The sequence below is a fragment of the Nelumbo lutea genome, chromosome 8 (assembly GCF_056320005.1).
Source record: "Nelumbo lutea isolate HS-2025 chromosome 8, American lotus-T2T, whole genome shotgun sequence".
NCBI lineage: Eukaryota > Viridiplantae > Streptophyta > Magnoliopsida > Proteales > Nelumbonaceae > Nelumbo > Nelumbo lutea.
The window spans coordinates 176,242-190,973 of record NC_142691.1 but is presented as its reverse complement, the minus strand read 5'-3'; the positions used below and the strand labels follow the sequence as shown (position 1 = coordinate 190,973).

The following is a 14,732-nucleotide window of genomic DNA, read 5'->3' as shown; positions in this document are numbered from 1 at the left end:
GACAAAGTTACTGTTGATCTTCTTCTTCTTCTAGATTATTCTTCAAAGCCACCCGTCGCCGCCTCTCGCCCACCTCCACCTCCGCCTCGAGAGGTGGGCGACGGCGGCACTGGTCTACCATCCGCCATGAGCAGTAACTATATTTGATATTATTTTTAAAAAGTGGAGGCATGCCGGAGGCGGCGGCGGGCAGCTCTAAAGAAGATTATGAACAGTAACTTTGCCCCTTTTTGATATTATTTTTAAAAAGTTAATTTATTTTTGAAATTTTATTAAATTTATTACTTTTATTGATATCAAGGCCCAAAAGGTGCCCTTATCTAATATAATCCCATTCTTTTAATGGAAAATTCATTAATAAAAAGGGTTAATTACAATAAAATGGGGAGGTAAACTGTCTTAACTCCCCTCACTTAGCTAGCCCATTTGAGAGTGAGTTAGCACTTCTCTTTACCCAACTATATTTCACCTCCATGTACCTTTTTAGCCGCTTAATTTTTTTCTTGTCATCCTGAGAGATATCAAGCTCTGTACTAGAAGGAAAAGGAAATTCAGGTTCAAGATTATTTACAGAGTTACCTGGAGCCAAGTGATCAGATTGTTGTGGACCTTCAGCCTCAAGAGCAATCCTTCTTTTGTGTGCAATGAACCACTGTTGTGAAGACCGCTAATGGGGAACAAGAGGAGGAGGAGCAGGCATGTTGCCACTACAAGTAGGATGGGGGAAGACACACTAGGAGTATCTATAGAGGTAGGAACAGGAAACAATGTGGGGTCGGATCTTCATTGACACTTTCCCCCTAGAGAGAAGGGCAAGGTGGTTGGAAAAAAGGAGTAGACTCAAGAAAGGTAACATCCTTGGACACATACCACCGACCAAAGTGGGGGTCAATGCACTTGTCTTCCTTTTGGACAAGAGAGTAATCAAGAAAAACACACTTGATGGATTCAAGAAAAGGAAAGGAGCAGTCAGGAATTGAAAGACTGTGTGTTGCATAGGGCAATACTTTGGCTAAAGACTTTGGAAATCTTTCATCAATTCTCTTTCAATGACCTTTGGAGAAACTGGTCAGCAGTAGCAAGGTTCTCACCCTTAAAGGATAAGTCAATTACAAGCTGGTCTCCTCCATCTAAAGGCTCACTGAAGCTGAACTTTGATGGAAGTAGCATGGGTAACCCAGGATTATCTGGAATGGGGGGTGTCTTGAGAAATGAGAAGGGAGAGATTATGTTGCTCTACTCGGGTCCTTTAGGAGTTGGGGACTCCATCAGGGCAGAGCTATTAGCTGTTGTACAAGGGGTGCAATTTGCAAACCAGTTGGGGGTACAACATCTAGTAGTTGAAGGAGATTCCAAAGTGGTGGTGGGCTGGTTGAAAAATCCTGAAGATGCTATATGGCGCTACAAGAATGAAATGAAGAAATTCAGTTGGTTGACAAGGAATATGTTGGTCTCTTTACAGTGGGTGGGGAGATCAGCAAATACTTTGTTCGGTGTGTTAGCTAAGCAAGGGGTAAATCGGGAAGAATTGTTTTGGACTCAGCTGTGATTCAAGTATTTCTTTCCTAGTTTACTTGTAAGATTCAAGGATGGGCTGCAGCTCGCACCTCTCCCTAGGATGTTGTATGAATTCACAACTCTAAATCAGCTTTTGAACTAATAAAATTTACTATTATTCATAAAAAAAAAAAAAACACACTTGATGGACTTAGGATTAAGTTTGAGGCGAAAAGGACTCGTATCATGAACAAAACAACTACACCTAAAGACTCAAAGAGGATGTCGAAGAGGAAGACAAAAAGTAGGATCATTAGGGAATAGAAGTTGATGAGACTGGAAATTTAGAGTCCGTGAAGGAAGCTTGTTAATGAGATATACCGTAGCTTCAACAACATCTCCCCAGAAGTGAGAAGGCACATGCATCTGAAAAAGTACCCCCCCCCCCCCCAATGACTTCAACCATATGTCTATTTTTTTTCTCTTTGCTACATTAGTTTGCTAAGGGGTATGGGAACATGAGTTCTGGTGAATTGCCTCTTTTTTTTTTCAAGAAAGATACATAGATGTTTTTCAAAGTACTCCTTAGCATTGTCAAACCTTATTATTTTGATGTTCTTTTCAAATTATGTTTCCACCATTTTAAAAAAGTTCTGAACAATGGAGGAGATTTCATCTCTGCTCTTCATCAAATATAACCAAGTGTATCTTGAGTAATCATCACTAAACAAGATAAAGTATTTATAGCCACCTATGCAAAGGATAGAAAATGGGCCCCAAACATCAGTATATATCAAGTTAAAACTTAAAAGCAACATCACTTCTTCTATTACTTGCAAAATATGTAGTTCTACATTGCTTTGAGAGATGACAAACTTCAAATTGTAGTTCTACCTTCCCCTTGAGTCTTAAACTCAGCTCCTGCCATTTCTATAAGAGGTTTATCAGAAGAAACCAGTTCTCTGCAAGACCCCCCCCCCTAAAAGAGAAACTTTTGTGCTGGAACAGATCTGGTAATCACCCAGAAAAGGTTTGGAAGCTGAAACTAGCCTAGAAATCAACCAGAAAACAATTTGGAATGTTGAAACTGATCTAGAAATCACCCAAAAATTGTTAAAAGTCAGGTCCGGTCGTAGGGTTAAGAAAAACCCTAGAGAAAACTCTGAGAAAACAAAAAAACTCGTAGGGTTAGATAGGTCTGATCTATCTCTGATTGGTGTCGATCTCAAGGAGAAACAAAAACTTACCCAGAAAAACCTGATCGCCACTTCCAATCCCAGTTTGAACCCTAATCTTGATCCTTCTTGCTGTTCTCTGATTCTTCCTGATTACCAGACACTCTCCAAGGCTCTACAAGAATCAGCTGATGGACAGATCTTGCTAAACTTCCAGCCCTAGGAAGTTCTCATGCAATTGGCTGGATTAGACACATATGAGAAACCCTAACCTGTCTCTGATACCAAGTTGACTAATGAGGACTGTAATCAGTCCAATTCTTGATGTGAATTTAATGAGAAAAAATAACAGAAAAGAAGAAGAAGAAGAAGAAGAGAGAGAGAGATGAAAGAAAGAGTGTGGGTTGACTAGAGTTGCCACCCCACTCAACTATTTATATTAACATCATAAATAAAGCAGCAATTACACTAATGCCGCTACTGCTTACATAAGCAAATAACTAACAAAACTAACATCACTAACAGCAACCTAACTGCAAATATAAAACAGCAAACAAGTAACAGCAGCAGTGGGGATTACAATAAATAACTAACGGCAATATAACAGCACACATTATTGCTCTACATCTCTACAGTTATCTTATGACCTTTATGTAATTGTTTTCCCCTTCTTCTCTAATAAATTTTCTTTTATTTATCTCCAAAAACAAAGACTACTTGCAGACTTTTGCCCCAATATCTAAGATGACTTCAATTAGGGTTCTATAATCCTTGGCAATGAGTTTTGACTAGGCCCCTTATTAGTTTGATGTTAAAAATGCTTTCTTAAATGGGGACTTTTATGAAGAAATTTGTCTCTTCCTCCTGGCACATATCGTAAGGAAATGCACGGGAAGGTTTTTAGCCTAAAATAAGTCTCTTTATGGGCTTAAATTGTTTCCTAGGGCATGGTTTGAGAGGTTCTGTGCTACCCTCATCAGCTTTGGTTACACTCAAACTTGGTCTGATCACACACTCTGTGTGAACAGGAGAGATTCTCTAATGACTTTATTAATTGTTTAGTTGATGATATTGTAGTTACTAGAAGTGACTCACAGGAAGTTCAAAACCTCAAGAAGTTTCTTAACACTGAATTTGAGATTGTAGAGAACACTGATGTGGGCCCCACTGCAGTGGTCCCCACTGTGTTTGTAGGACAGCAGTATTTGTTTCAGTTATAGTAGTGTCAATTTGAGTCAGTTTGCTAATTCAACTGTTATTTATTTCAGTTTTATTTACTTTCTTTATTATGTAAGTACCTAGGGCAGATGTGTCCTTTCATCATGTACTAAACATAAACCTATAAATATTAAGAGAGTGGCGGCGGCAGATCTGTCAAGAATCTGTCCCTCCTTTCAGCAACTTGTGTTCTCTTGCTTCTCTTCTATTCTCTCCCTTTTCTCTCATCTTCTTTTCTGTTTTACAAACCTAAAACCTTTTAGGATTCAAGACTGATTACAGTCTTGATCTTCTACTTGGTATCAGAGCCTATCTAGGGCTTCTCATGTGTATCTAGTCCAGCCGATCACATGAGAACTAGCTAGGGCTGGAAGCCTTGAAGAAGTTTTTCGGCGGCTGAATCTTGGAGATTACCAGGAGAGGTTCGCAGCAGTTGAAGACTTGCCGCAGCCTGCAGAGAGTTGGTAATCAGGAAGAGGCAGCGAAGGTTAGGGTTCAGGTAACCCTAGAAGACAGTACACCGAAGGCAGGTAATCAATAAGTAAGTTTGTTTCTTTACTGATTTTTAGAAATTGCAATCGGCCGAGATAGGTTGGACCTATCTAGAAAGAGGGGCCGAACTGTGTTCAAGTTTGCTCTAGGGTTTGGCTTGCCGAACTGTGATTAAGTTTGTGTCTAGGGTTTGATTGTTGGGCCGAACCCTCCTCTTCAAAGGGGATTAGTTTTTTAGGGTTTCATAGTGCCCTACGACAAGTCCTACTGGTGCGGACTGCTTGGAGAGTGCAGCTGAGCACTTTAGTGATTTCAGATCACTAATTTTCTTCAAATCAACAGTTGAAACCCTATTTTTGCTCTCACAGTAGTGGGCCCCACAGTAGTGGTTTCAGAGAACAGCATCTCAGATTGATAGGCGGTTGATTTCAGATCAGTTTTGTGTTGGTATTCTTGATCGGATCAGACCAGTTTCAGATCAGTTTCAGATCGGTTTTGTGTTGGTATTTCTGATCGGATCAGATCAATTTCAGATCAGATCAGTTTCGAATCAGCTTTCAGACTTACTTCCTTGACTCTGTTTTCTGGTATAATTGCTCTAATAGTTCGTAGCCATTGAATCTTGATCAAAGATGGAGTTCAAGGGTCAGGGAGATAGTAGTTTTGGAAACCACAGTTATGGTAATGTATCTGAAACCGGGTTTCAGATTACAACTATGAGATTTGATGGGTCAAATTATTTGGAGTGGGCACAATCAGCCATGATGGCTATTGGAGGAAGGGGAAAACCGGGTTACCTCTTGGGAGATGTGAAAGAGCCTTCCAAGGAGGACCGAATATACACCAAGTGGGTTCAAGAGAACTATTTAGTTATGGCATGGCTGTGTAATTCCATGCAGCCACATATCAGCCGAAATTACTTGTGGGCAAAGACAGCCAAAGAAATATGGGATGTTGTGAAAGAAACATATTCCCAACCCCTCAATGTTGCCAGAGCCTATGAACTGAAGTGTGAGGTGAACAGCCTTAAACAAGGAGAGAAGCCAGTTTCTGTCTACTTCTCTACCTTGAAATCCTTGTGGCATGAGATTGACCATCTGGAGACCCTTGAGTGGGAGAGTCCCAAAGATGCACAGACTCACAGAAAACAAGTTGAGACGAATAAGGTATTTGAGTTTCTGGCTGGTTTGAATTCAGAATAGGACATTGTGCGACAACAGATATTGACAAGAGATAGTGTGACCCTTTCTCAAGCATACTCCTTGGTGCATAGTGAAGAGACCAGGAGGAAAGTTATGATGCAGCCTCAGCCTTCTTTCCCAGCCTTGACAGCTATTAAACCCAAGCCAAGGGGTGACTCAGAAAGGGACCGGAAGAAGGAAGATAAACGGGATCTGGTATGTGAACATTGCAAGAAACCCAAGCACACAAAAGATACTTGTTGGAAGCTACATCCTCACTTGGTCCCAGCAAAACTGAGAAATAAGAAGGGTAATGCTCATATAGCAATGAACACTGATTCAACATCCTCATCAGGTACATCCCTGGAGACTTTAGCTACTGTTCGGGCTGCCCTCATACAGTTGAAAAAGGAAGTTGGAAGTTCAGCTTAGCCATCCCAGTCCCCATCAGCTCCTGCTACATCTCATTTGCACATTCAGGTACTCGAGCCTCAGCTTACCATGCTTCAGCTCCAGGTAATACTGATCACTGTTGGGTAATAGATTCAGGTGCATCTGACCATATGACTAGCTTGCCATCTTTGTTTACTTCTTATCACTTGTCCTCTGGCCGAGATAGAATATCCATTGCTGATGGCTCTCTTGTTCCCATTTTGGGCAAGGGGGACATCATGTTATCGGACACTATCTCTTTATCTTCTGTTTTGCATGTTCCTAAGCTTGATACCAACCTCCTTTCAGTTAGTAGTATTACCAAACACATGAACTGTTCAGTAACCTTTTTCCCTGACCGATGTGTTTTTCAGGATTTGGAGACGAGGAAGGTGATTGGAACTGGCCGTGAGACGAATGGGATCTATCTGCTTGGGGAGAGTACCCGACGGGAAGAGTCAGTGGATAAGAAGTCTTTTGTTTCCTAGTTTGTGAGTTCGGTTATGCTTTGGCATAACCGATTAGGTCATTTGTCTTTTAAGTCTTTGAAGAGTCTGTTTCCTGCTTTATTTGAGTCTGTTGAGCTATCAGAGTTGAGGTGTGAGAGTTGTGAGCTTGCCAAACATTGTAGAACCTCTTATTCTTTAAGTAATAAAAGGAGTAATTTCCCTTTTGATATTGTGCATACTGATGTTTGGGGGCCATATCATATCTCTTCTATGGGTGGGTACAGATATTTTCTACTGTTTGTTGATGACCATACCTGGTTTTCTTGGGTATATCTTATGCGTTCTCGGGATGAAGTTCCTGCTCTGACCCGAAACTTCCATCAGATGATTCTCACTCAGTTTGGAACTAAAATCAAAGTCCTCAGATCTGATAATGCAAAGGAATACTTTGCTCAACCATTGACCTCCTACCTTCGTAGCCATGGAGTTATTCACCAGAGCACTTGCCCTTATACACCACAGCAGAACGGCGTTGCCGAAAGGAAGAATAGGCATATCTTGGAGGTGGCTAGAAGCATTATGTTTACCTCCAATGTACCTATTTGCTTCTGGGGTGATGTTATCCTCACGGCAGTTTATCTCATTAATCGAGTTCCTTCCCGGGTCCTTGATATGAGAACCCCTTTTTCCCTTCTTTACCCAGACAAGGAGTTGCTCATTGTTCCCCTTAAAACCTTTGGTTGTACCTGTTTCGTCCGGCTTCTTGGGCCCCATCATTCCAAGCTTGACCCTAAGGCCTCCAAATGCATTTTCCTTGGTTATGCACAAACTCAAAAGGGTTATTGCTGCTATGATCCGGTTTCAGGGAAACAGTTTGTCTATATGGATATCACCTTCTTTGAGGAGACACCCTACTATCCTAGGGTTTCTCCTCAGGGGGAGAGCAGTAAAAGTGGGGTTGTTTTGAGTTTCTTTCCTCAGGGGGAGAGTAGTGAGAGTGGAAGTGGGGCTGTTTTGAGCAGTGAGAGTGGAAGTGGGGTTGTTCCTTTACCTATTCCACTGGGTAATGAAGGTTGTAGTGGTGAGGGTGGTCAGAGGGAGCCGGAGTTGAGAGTCTATCACAGGCGATGCAGGCAGGTTGATCCTAGTCTTCGGCAGTCCCGGCCAGATCCAGTTCCTTCTGTGGCTCCAGATCCAGAGCCTACTGAGATACCTCTCGCTGTTGCCACTTCCCCTCCTGTGGATGACCTTGATCTCCCTATTGCCATTCGCAAAAGGAAACGGCATTGCACCACTTCTACAGCTCACAGCATTTCATAGTTCCTATCCTATGATCGTCTATCACCATCTTACCGGTCCTATCTCACTTCCATTGCCGATGTCCCTATTCCAAGAACAGTGCAAGAAGCCTTATCGGTTCCAGAATGGAAAGATGCAATGCAAGTCGAAATGGATGCCCTGTTGAAGAATAATACCTGGACACTGGTTGACCCACCAAAAGGAAAGAAACTGGTGGGATGCAGATGGGTATTCACTGTGAAGCATAATGCTGATGGCTCTATTGAAAGGTACAAAGCCCGGCTGGTTGCAAAGGGATTCACTCAGACTTATGGTATAGACTACTTGGAGACCTTTGCCCTAGTAGCCAAGATGACCACCATTCGAGTTTTGTTATCCCTTGCAGCAAATCATTCTTGGCCCCTGTTTCAGATGGATGTTAAAAATGCCTTTCTGAATGGAGACTTACAAGAAGAGGTTGACATGCAGTTGCCTCCTGGATTCTATGATATAGAGACAGGTATGAAGGTTTGTTGACTGAACAAGGCATTGTATGGTTTGAAGCAGTCACCTAGAGCCTGGTTTGATAGGTTCATATTAGCCCTTGGAAGGTTTGGTTATGTACAGGCCCAGTCAGATCATACACTATTCATCAAAAGGATGGAGTCCTCTCTGACACTACTAGCAGTATATGTAGATGATATTGTGGTGACAGGAAATGACAGTCATGAGATTGAGTCTCTCAAGCAACTCCTTCATCAAGAGTTTGAGGTAAAAGATCTTGGTGCACTACGGTATTTTTTGGGTATTGAGGTTGCTAGATCCAAGCAGGGGATTTTTATCTCCCAGAGAAAATATGTTCTAGATCTGTTGGCGGAAACTGGAAAGCTGGGTGTTAAGCCGACCAATATACCCATCGAACAAAATCACAAGATTAGTGCAAAGGGTGGGGACCCTCTTGAGGACAAAGTTATGTTCCAACGGTTGGTTGGAAAGCTTCTATATCTCTGTCTCACTCGGCCGGATATCAGCTATGCAATTAGTGTTGTCAGCCAGTACATGCACTCCCCTAGAACTTCTCATCTTCTTGCGGCAAAACGAATATTAGCATACTTGAAGAGATGCCCGGGTAGAGGTATATTACTTAAGAACAATAATCATATGAGTGTGGAAGTCTATACAAATGCCGATTGGGCTGGAAGTGTTGATGACAGAAGGTCTACCTCTGGATATTGTGCCCTTGTGGGAGGTAACCTTGTCTCTTGGAGGAGTAAGAAGCAGAGTGTTGTTTCCCGCTCCAGTGCTGAAGCAGAATACAGGTCAATGGCTAATGGAGTGGCTGAAATCTTATGGCTGAGGTCACTACTTGAAGAGTTGGGTATTGACTATGAAAAGCCCTTAATGTTGTATTGTGATAATCAGGTAGCATGACAGAACTAAACATATCGAAGTTGATCGACATTTTGTGCGAGAAAGAGTTATATCACAAGAAGTGTGTCTTCCGTACATCACATCCAATATGCAGCTCGCGGATATCCTCACCAAGGCTGTACCGAGGAAGAAGTTAGAGACAGACCTATCCAAGTTGGGCATGATAGATATCTACTCCCAACTTGAGGGGGGTGTAGAGAACACTGATGTGGGCCCCACTGCAGTGGGCCCCACTGTGTTCGTAGGACAGCAGTATTTGTTTCAGTTATAGTAGTGTCAGTTTGAGTCAGTTTGCTAATTCAACTGTTATTTATTTCAGTTTTATTTACTTTCTTTATTATGTAAGTACCTAGGGCAGATGTGTCCTTTCATCATGTACTAAACATAAACCTATAAATATTAAGAGAGTGGCGGCGGCAGATCTGTCAAGAATCTGTCCCTCCTTTCAGCAACTTGTGTTCTCTTGCTTCTCTTCTATTCTCTCCATTTTCTCTCATCTTCTTTTCTGTTTTACAAACCTAAAACCTTTTAGGATTCAAGACTGATTACAGTCTTGATCTTCGCCTGAGATTAAGGGCTTCAGTGAGTTGAGATATTTTTTGGAAATAGAAGTTGCTCGATCGAGAAGTATGTCCTTGATCTTCTTATAGAAATAGGTAAGTATAGACTTGAATCACAAGCTCTTGGCCAATGATGGGGAATTATTAGCTAATAGGGGAGTGTTCCAGAGACTTTTTGGGAAGTTGTTATTACCTTTGCATGACACAACCTGATATTTCCCATGTTGTAAGTGTAATTAGTCAGTTTATGCGTGCTTTTGGAGACACACATTTTGTTACAATAGGGGGAGAATTTTGTGCTACTTAGAAACAAAAACAAGGAAGTGCATTCTATTTGCCAACCATAGACACATGAAGTTAAAGGACTATACAAATGTTGATTGGGCCAGTGGCAAATGACAAGAGACCTACTTCTGGTTATTGTTCTATGGTTCCAGAGAATATTGTTTCTTGGAGGAATAAGAAGCAACCTATAGTGGCTAGATCATTGGCTAAGGCAGAATACAGGGTTATGGCATATAGTGTTTCAGAGTTGTTGCTGAGATCTCTCTTAGAGGAGTTGGGCATTGTCTGTGATAAATCGATTATGTTATTTTGTGATAATCAAGCGTGCATCAACACTGCTCATAATCCAGTTCAGCATGGGACAAAACATATTGAGGTGGATAGACATTTCATTTGGGAGAGTGTTACATTAGGGGAAGTGTGCTTGCCATTTGTTGCATCTGAAGAATGGTTAGCAAACACTTTGACCAAAGGAGTTGTACAGCATTATGTAAGCATGTTGGGCATGATTGACATTGATGCCTAGCTTGAAGGGGAGTGTAGAGATATTGGGTCGAATGGGCCCTAATCATCATTTATTTTCTTTATGTTTATTGTTTTATGGTAATGGGCCTCAACTATATGGGCCTGTTAGTCCTTATTTTAGATGTTTATGAGCTAGCCGCCCTACTAAGGGCATCTTTCTAATTTCTCTGTTTATTAGTGATAATTAAAAGTAATTAGGGACTGGAGAGTGATTAATGAACAGCTCTTTTCGTTCTCCCTTTTCTTCCATTATTCTTCTCTCTCATATCTGAACCTATCTTTCACACCTTTCTCATCTCTTTTGGTTATTCTTCTCTTCTAGTACAGATCCGATTTCCTTCTGAAGGGACCAAGGTTCAAAGTATCAGTACACCCCAATATGGCGCTAGGGGTGTATCGGAACTTTAAACCTTGTGCCCATCCATTTTTTTTTTACTTTTTTTTTTAAATAGGTCAGGGATAGGTCTTAGGTCTGCCTACCCCTTAAAATTATGTCAAACTCTCAAAGCATACTTATTTAACGTATCGGTGATCCACTGATACGTAATGAAATTTTGAAACTTGGAAGGGATATCTTCTAACTCTAATCAGTGACTGCCAATGAGCCACCCTCTTGCTGTGTAGCAGATCTTGTTTTCTTACTTGTTTTGCATGAATAACAAACAGGTTCCTTACTAAGTATTCCATTTTCTCCTTTCTAAATTTCTATTTCATTGTTCTTTTTATTTCTACATATCGTATTAGTGAACCAATTTGACTTTGAGGATATTTACAAGTTTATGGAAATAATAACAATGTTAACTGAGTGCAGGCTTCATTGTTTAACCAAACTGAGATTGCTTTTATTCTCATGGATTATGGAGCAAATCTGGACTACAAGAATGCACAAGGTAAAGTCTAACCAACTTTGTCATCTTATTTTTAGTTTGCTAGATTGGAAATCTAGTTTTGGAGGACAATTGTTTGAGTGAATTCTAGAATACAAGCATCTAAATATGGGTGGGCATATCTCTAACTCCATGTATGCTTTAATTAGAAGAGAAAGGGAATTTGACTTTGTGTGGGTATATGTTTTACTGAAATAAGATGTCTAGTTTGTCTGATCAATGGTGAAATATAGTTCAGAAGATGTAGAGTAGAAAGTGAAAAATGATAGGGTTTTCGGATTTAACACTTAGAAGTCGTTTTCAATATTTTACTTTATGAAATTTCTAAACAGCAACTAGAAAAGAAAATTATTATTTAAAAAGAAAGATAAGCAAAGGATATAGATAAGCTGTATAATTAAGGAAGTAAAAACATTATAAAGTCATATCTTAAATGCCATCATCAAGCACAGAATTTAACTTAATTTCATGGGTTGGCGGGCCCTTAACAACCTTTTTCCTAAAATAGAAAGTAATCAAGTTATACCTAACTATCATTTCAGTTTTTTGTTAAAAAAGTCATTCTTAACTATCTAATTGTCAAGATGAGTTTAGCACAAAACCCTATCACACTGTTAACCTACCAATTAACTGGCTATAGCTTTGCCATGGGGATTCACTTGTAAACATAAGTAGTTCATATCGGTAATATATTTGATTCCTTTGGGGTGGAAGTCATGTAGAAGACACCTTGTATAATGTATACTATTCTGTTGTTTCACAAAAAAAAAGGCAGATTATTCTCTTAGTTCTTCTCTCTTTCATGTATTACATATTCTCAACCAAATCCTTAAACCTAGGATTGATCAATTTGCACACCTAACTTCCCATACCCATTCATTTCAAATCATGGACAAACTCATTGTTAGACCTGTTCATGGGCCGGGCTCAGGTTTAGCTTTTGCCAAAATTTGAATGGGCCTGGCCTGAAGCCAGAGCCTGAAACAGTGTAAAATGTTCATGGACTGGGCTTCAACCCGGCCTATGAACAGGTCTACTCATTATGTATGCAAATTTGATCCATGATTTGTCCTCAAGGACCTTAGAGATTATTTTTTAGAAGGTGTATACCAAAGCTTATGCGTCTAAAGGCCTTGGGGTACACAACATCAGTATTTTTAGGGATTAAAATCTTAGAAGTTGCATTATCTCCAAATCCCCTTTCATGAATTCTCCAAAAGCTTCCACCAAACATTCTTTCTAATATCCCAACAATTGTGAAAGAAAGCCGTGGAGAAACCATCTAGACAGCTTTATCCCTTGCAATTAACTTTCTTTAGCTTGAAATTTTTTTCCAAAGCCTTTGCCATCATCCTATCTAAATTGGGCTACTCTAAAAAAATAAATAAATAGGGCTACTCAAAGCATCTAGTTGTAACAAAGGTTCAAAGTATGAATATTGTTATACCAAAATTTAACATATCAAAAGTTTCTAACAATCAATACTATTTAAAAAAAAAAAATTATTCCGCATTTTCAGTGGAAATGTTACATCAGGGTTTAATATATAAAACACTCAAAATGAACAAATCTCATTTATTAACATATTGGTAACCCTGAAAATTGATATATATCATACAAAGATTTAAAACATCTATGGTGAGATGTACCATATAAAGATTTAAAACGATCCAGAATGGTCTTTGCTATCGCTTCCTGATGTGTATTTTCCACTTCATATTTTTCTGTAGGTAACGACAAACGTTTTATTTGATATCCTACTCAAATCAGCTAAGCCTTGGTCCCAATCATACGGGTTGGCCATACCCACTTGAATCCTATTCCCCCATTCCACTCTGTTCAGCTCCATATCCGCTGTTAATTTATGAGCCCTTAAATATTTTTTTTCTTTTTTATTGGCAAATTGAACCAAAGGTTTTAAAAGGCTAAAGGTGGAGGCATGATTTTAAATAATTAAAGTAAGAGTGCATAACAAAGTTTGTTAATTTTGTTCAATTTTTTATTGTACTGGTTATTTCTATTTTCTATTTTTATTTTTCTTCAATTAAAAAAAGAATCATAATTATCATTTTTGGCTTATAGATTGGTTATTCCCATTGTCATGAGCCATGAGTGAATTATAAATGGAGATTATATTTTCACATTTAGTACATTAAGACGCAGAGTGGCACACAAGACAAAAGCAAATAGATTTCAGGTTAATGGAGATATTGCGAATTGGGATCTTCTCAAAGAGCGCTCCTTACACCGATCTCACAGCCATATTGCACCGTGTATTGGGAATATCTCCCAAATGAATTATAATTACAAGTATGGGAGATATTCTCAATGTGCGGCCAGATCATGCTATAGGATTGGTGTGAGGAGCGCTAAGTGAGGAGCAGATCCGGACTCAGATATTGCGATTGATAAAAAAGTATAATTGCTTTGTTTTATTTGCAATCAACCAAAACTGAAAAATATTTTATATTATTATGATTTTTAATTTTGCCTATATTTACAAGGGGGATTACATATGAGTATATGACCAATACCTTCCAATTTAGTTTATGAATTGTCACATAAATCATGTAAGTTGGTCGTTGTCAGTTGTCAGTAGTTCCAGGCCTCTCTCATCGGTTTGCTTACCCGTGTAGTTCCATGTAATATTAGTAATTGATCCTTGTAGCATCTCTTGGTCAGGGGAAACACCATTGGATTGTGCACCTATAATGTTGCAGTACAAGATGCGGAAGAAGATTGGAGAAGATGGTGCATAAGGGAAGGCCTGTGCCATGTCACGTCAGAAGCGAATAACCTCTTTGTTGATCTAAATATAATATGTATTCATGCCTTAAATCATCTGCTTCTGTACCTTTTCTCCCGTTAACGAAAGATGTATTCTCTTTCCATCCTGATTCCTGACCACGCTTTGTGATGATTTGCAAAATAAAAAGTTTGACACTGATTTGCCATCGATCTTTTTTAGTTTTAAATGGTACTAGTACTACTATTTCCTGAATTAAGTACAGATTGCCCGTGAGAAGTGGAACCATTATATACCATAGGTGGTTGGTCAATAAATTCATTTTGTAATAGATGAAACCTTGTAATAGGGATGACAACGGGTCGAGTCCATGTAGACCGGAACTGACCCAACAAGAAATACTAAGGATCCGATAGCCTAGCCTATATAATTTTAGACCCAGAACTGATCAATCGGTTTTGGGGACAATCGGGTCTAATCCTATTTTGAGCTGATAAGAATCGTGACAATATATCAGGAACTAGAATTGGGACAATACAATTAATTCGGAGTCCATCGGGTCCATCCTGACCCATT

At 39.7% G+C, this 14,732-nt stretch overlaps 1 protein-coding gene across 2 annotated transcripts in view; it reads left to right on the top strand.

The window, feature by feature from the left end:
* The window catches only part of LOC148842058 (Ankyrin repeat family protein), a 57,351-nt gene extending 42,983 nt beyond the window's left edge, over nt 1-14,368 (top strand). For both annotated transcript variants that reach the window (XM_088957482.1, XM_088957483.1), the window contains 2 exons: nt 11,335-11,413; nt 14,093-14,368. In XM_088957482.1, coding sequence (XP_088813608.1) covers nt 11,335-11,413; nt 14,093-14,169 — 156 coding nt within the window. In that variant the 3' untranslated portion in view covers nt 14,170-14,368. The remainder of the gene's footprint in view (nt 1-11,334; nt 11,414-14,092) is intronic.
* The last annotated feature ends 364 nt before the right edge of the window (nt 14,369-14,732 follow it).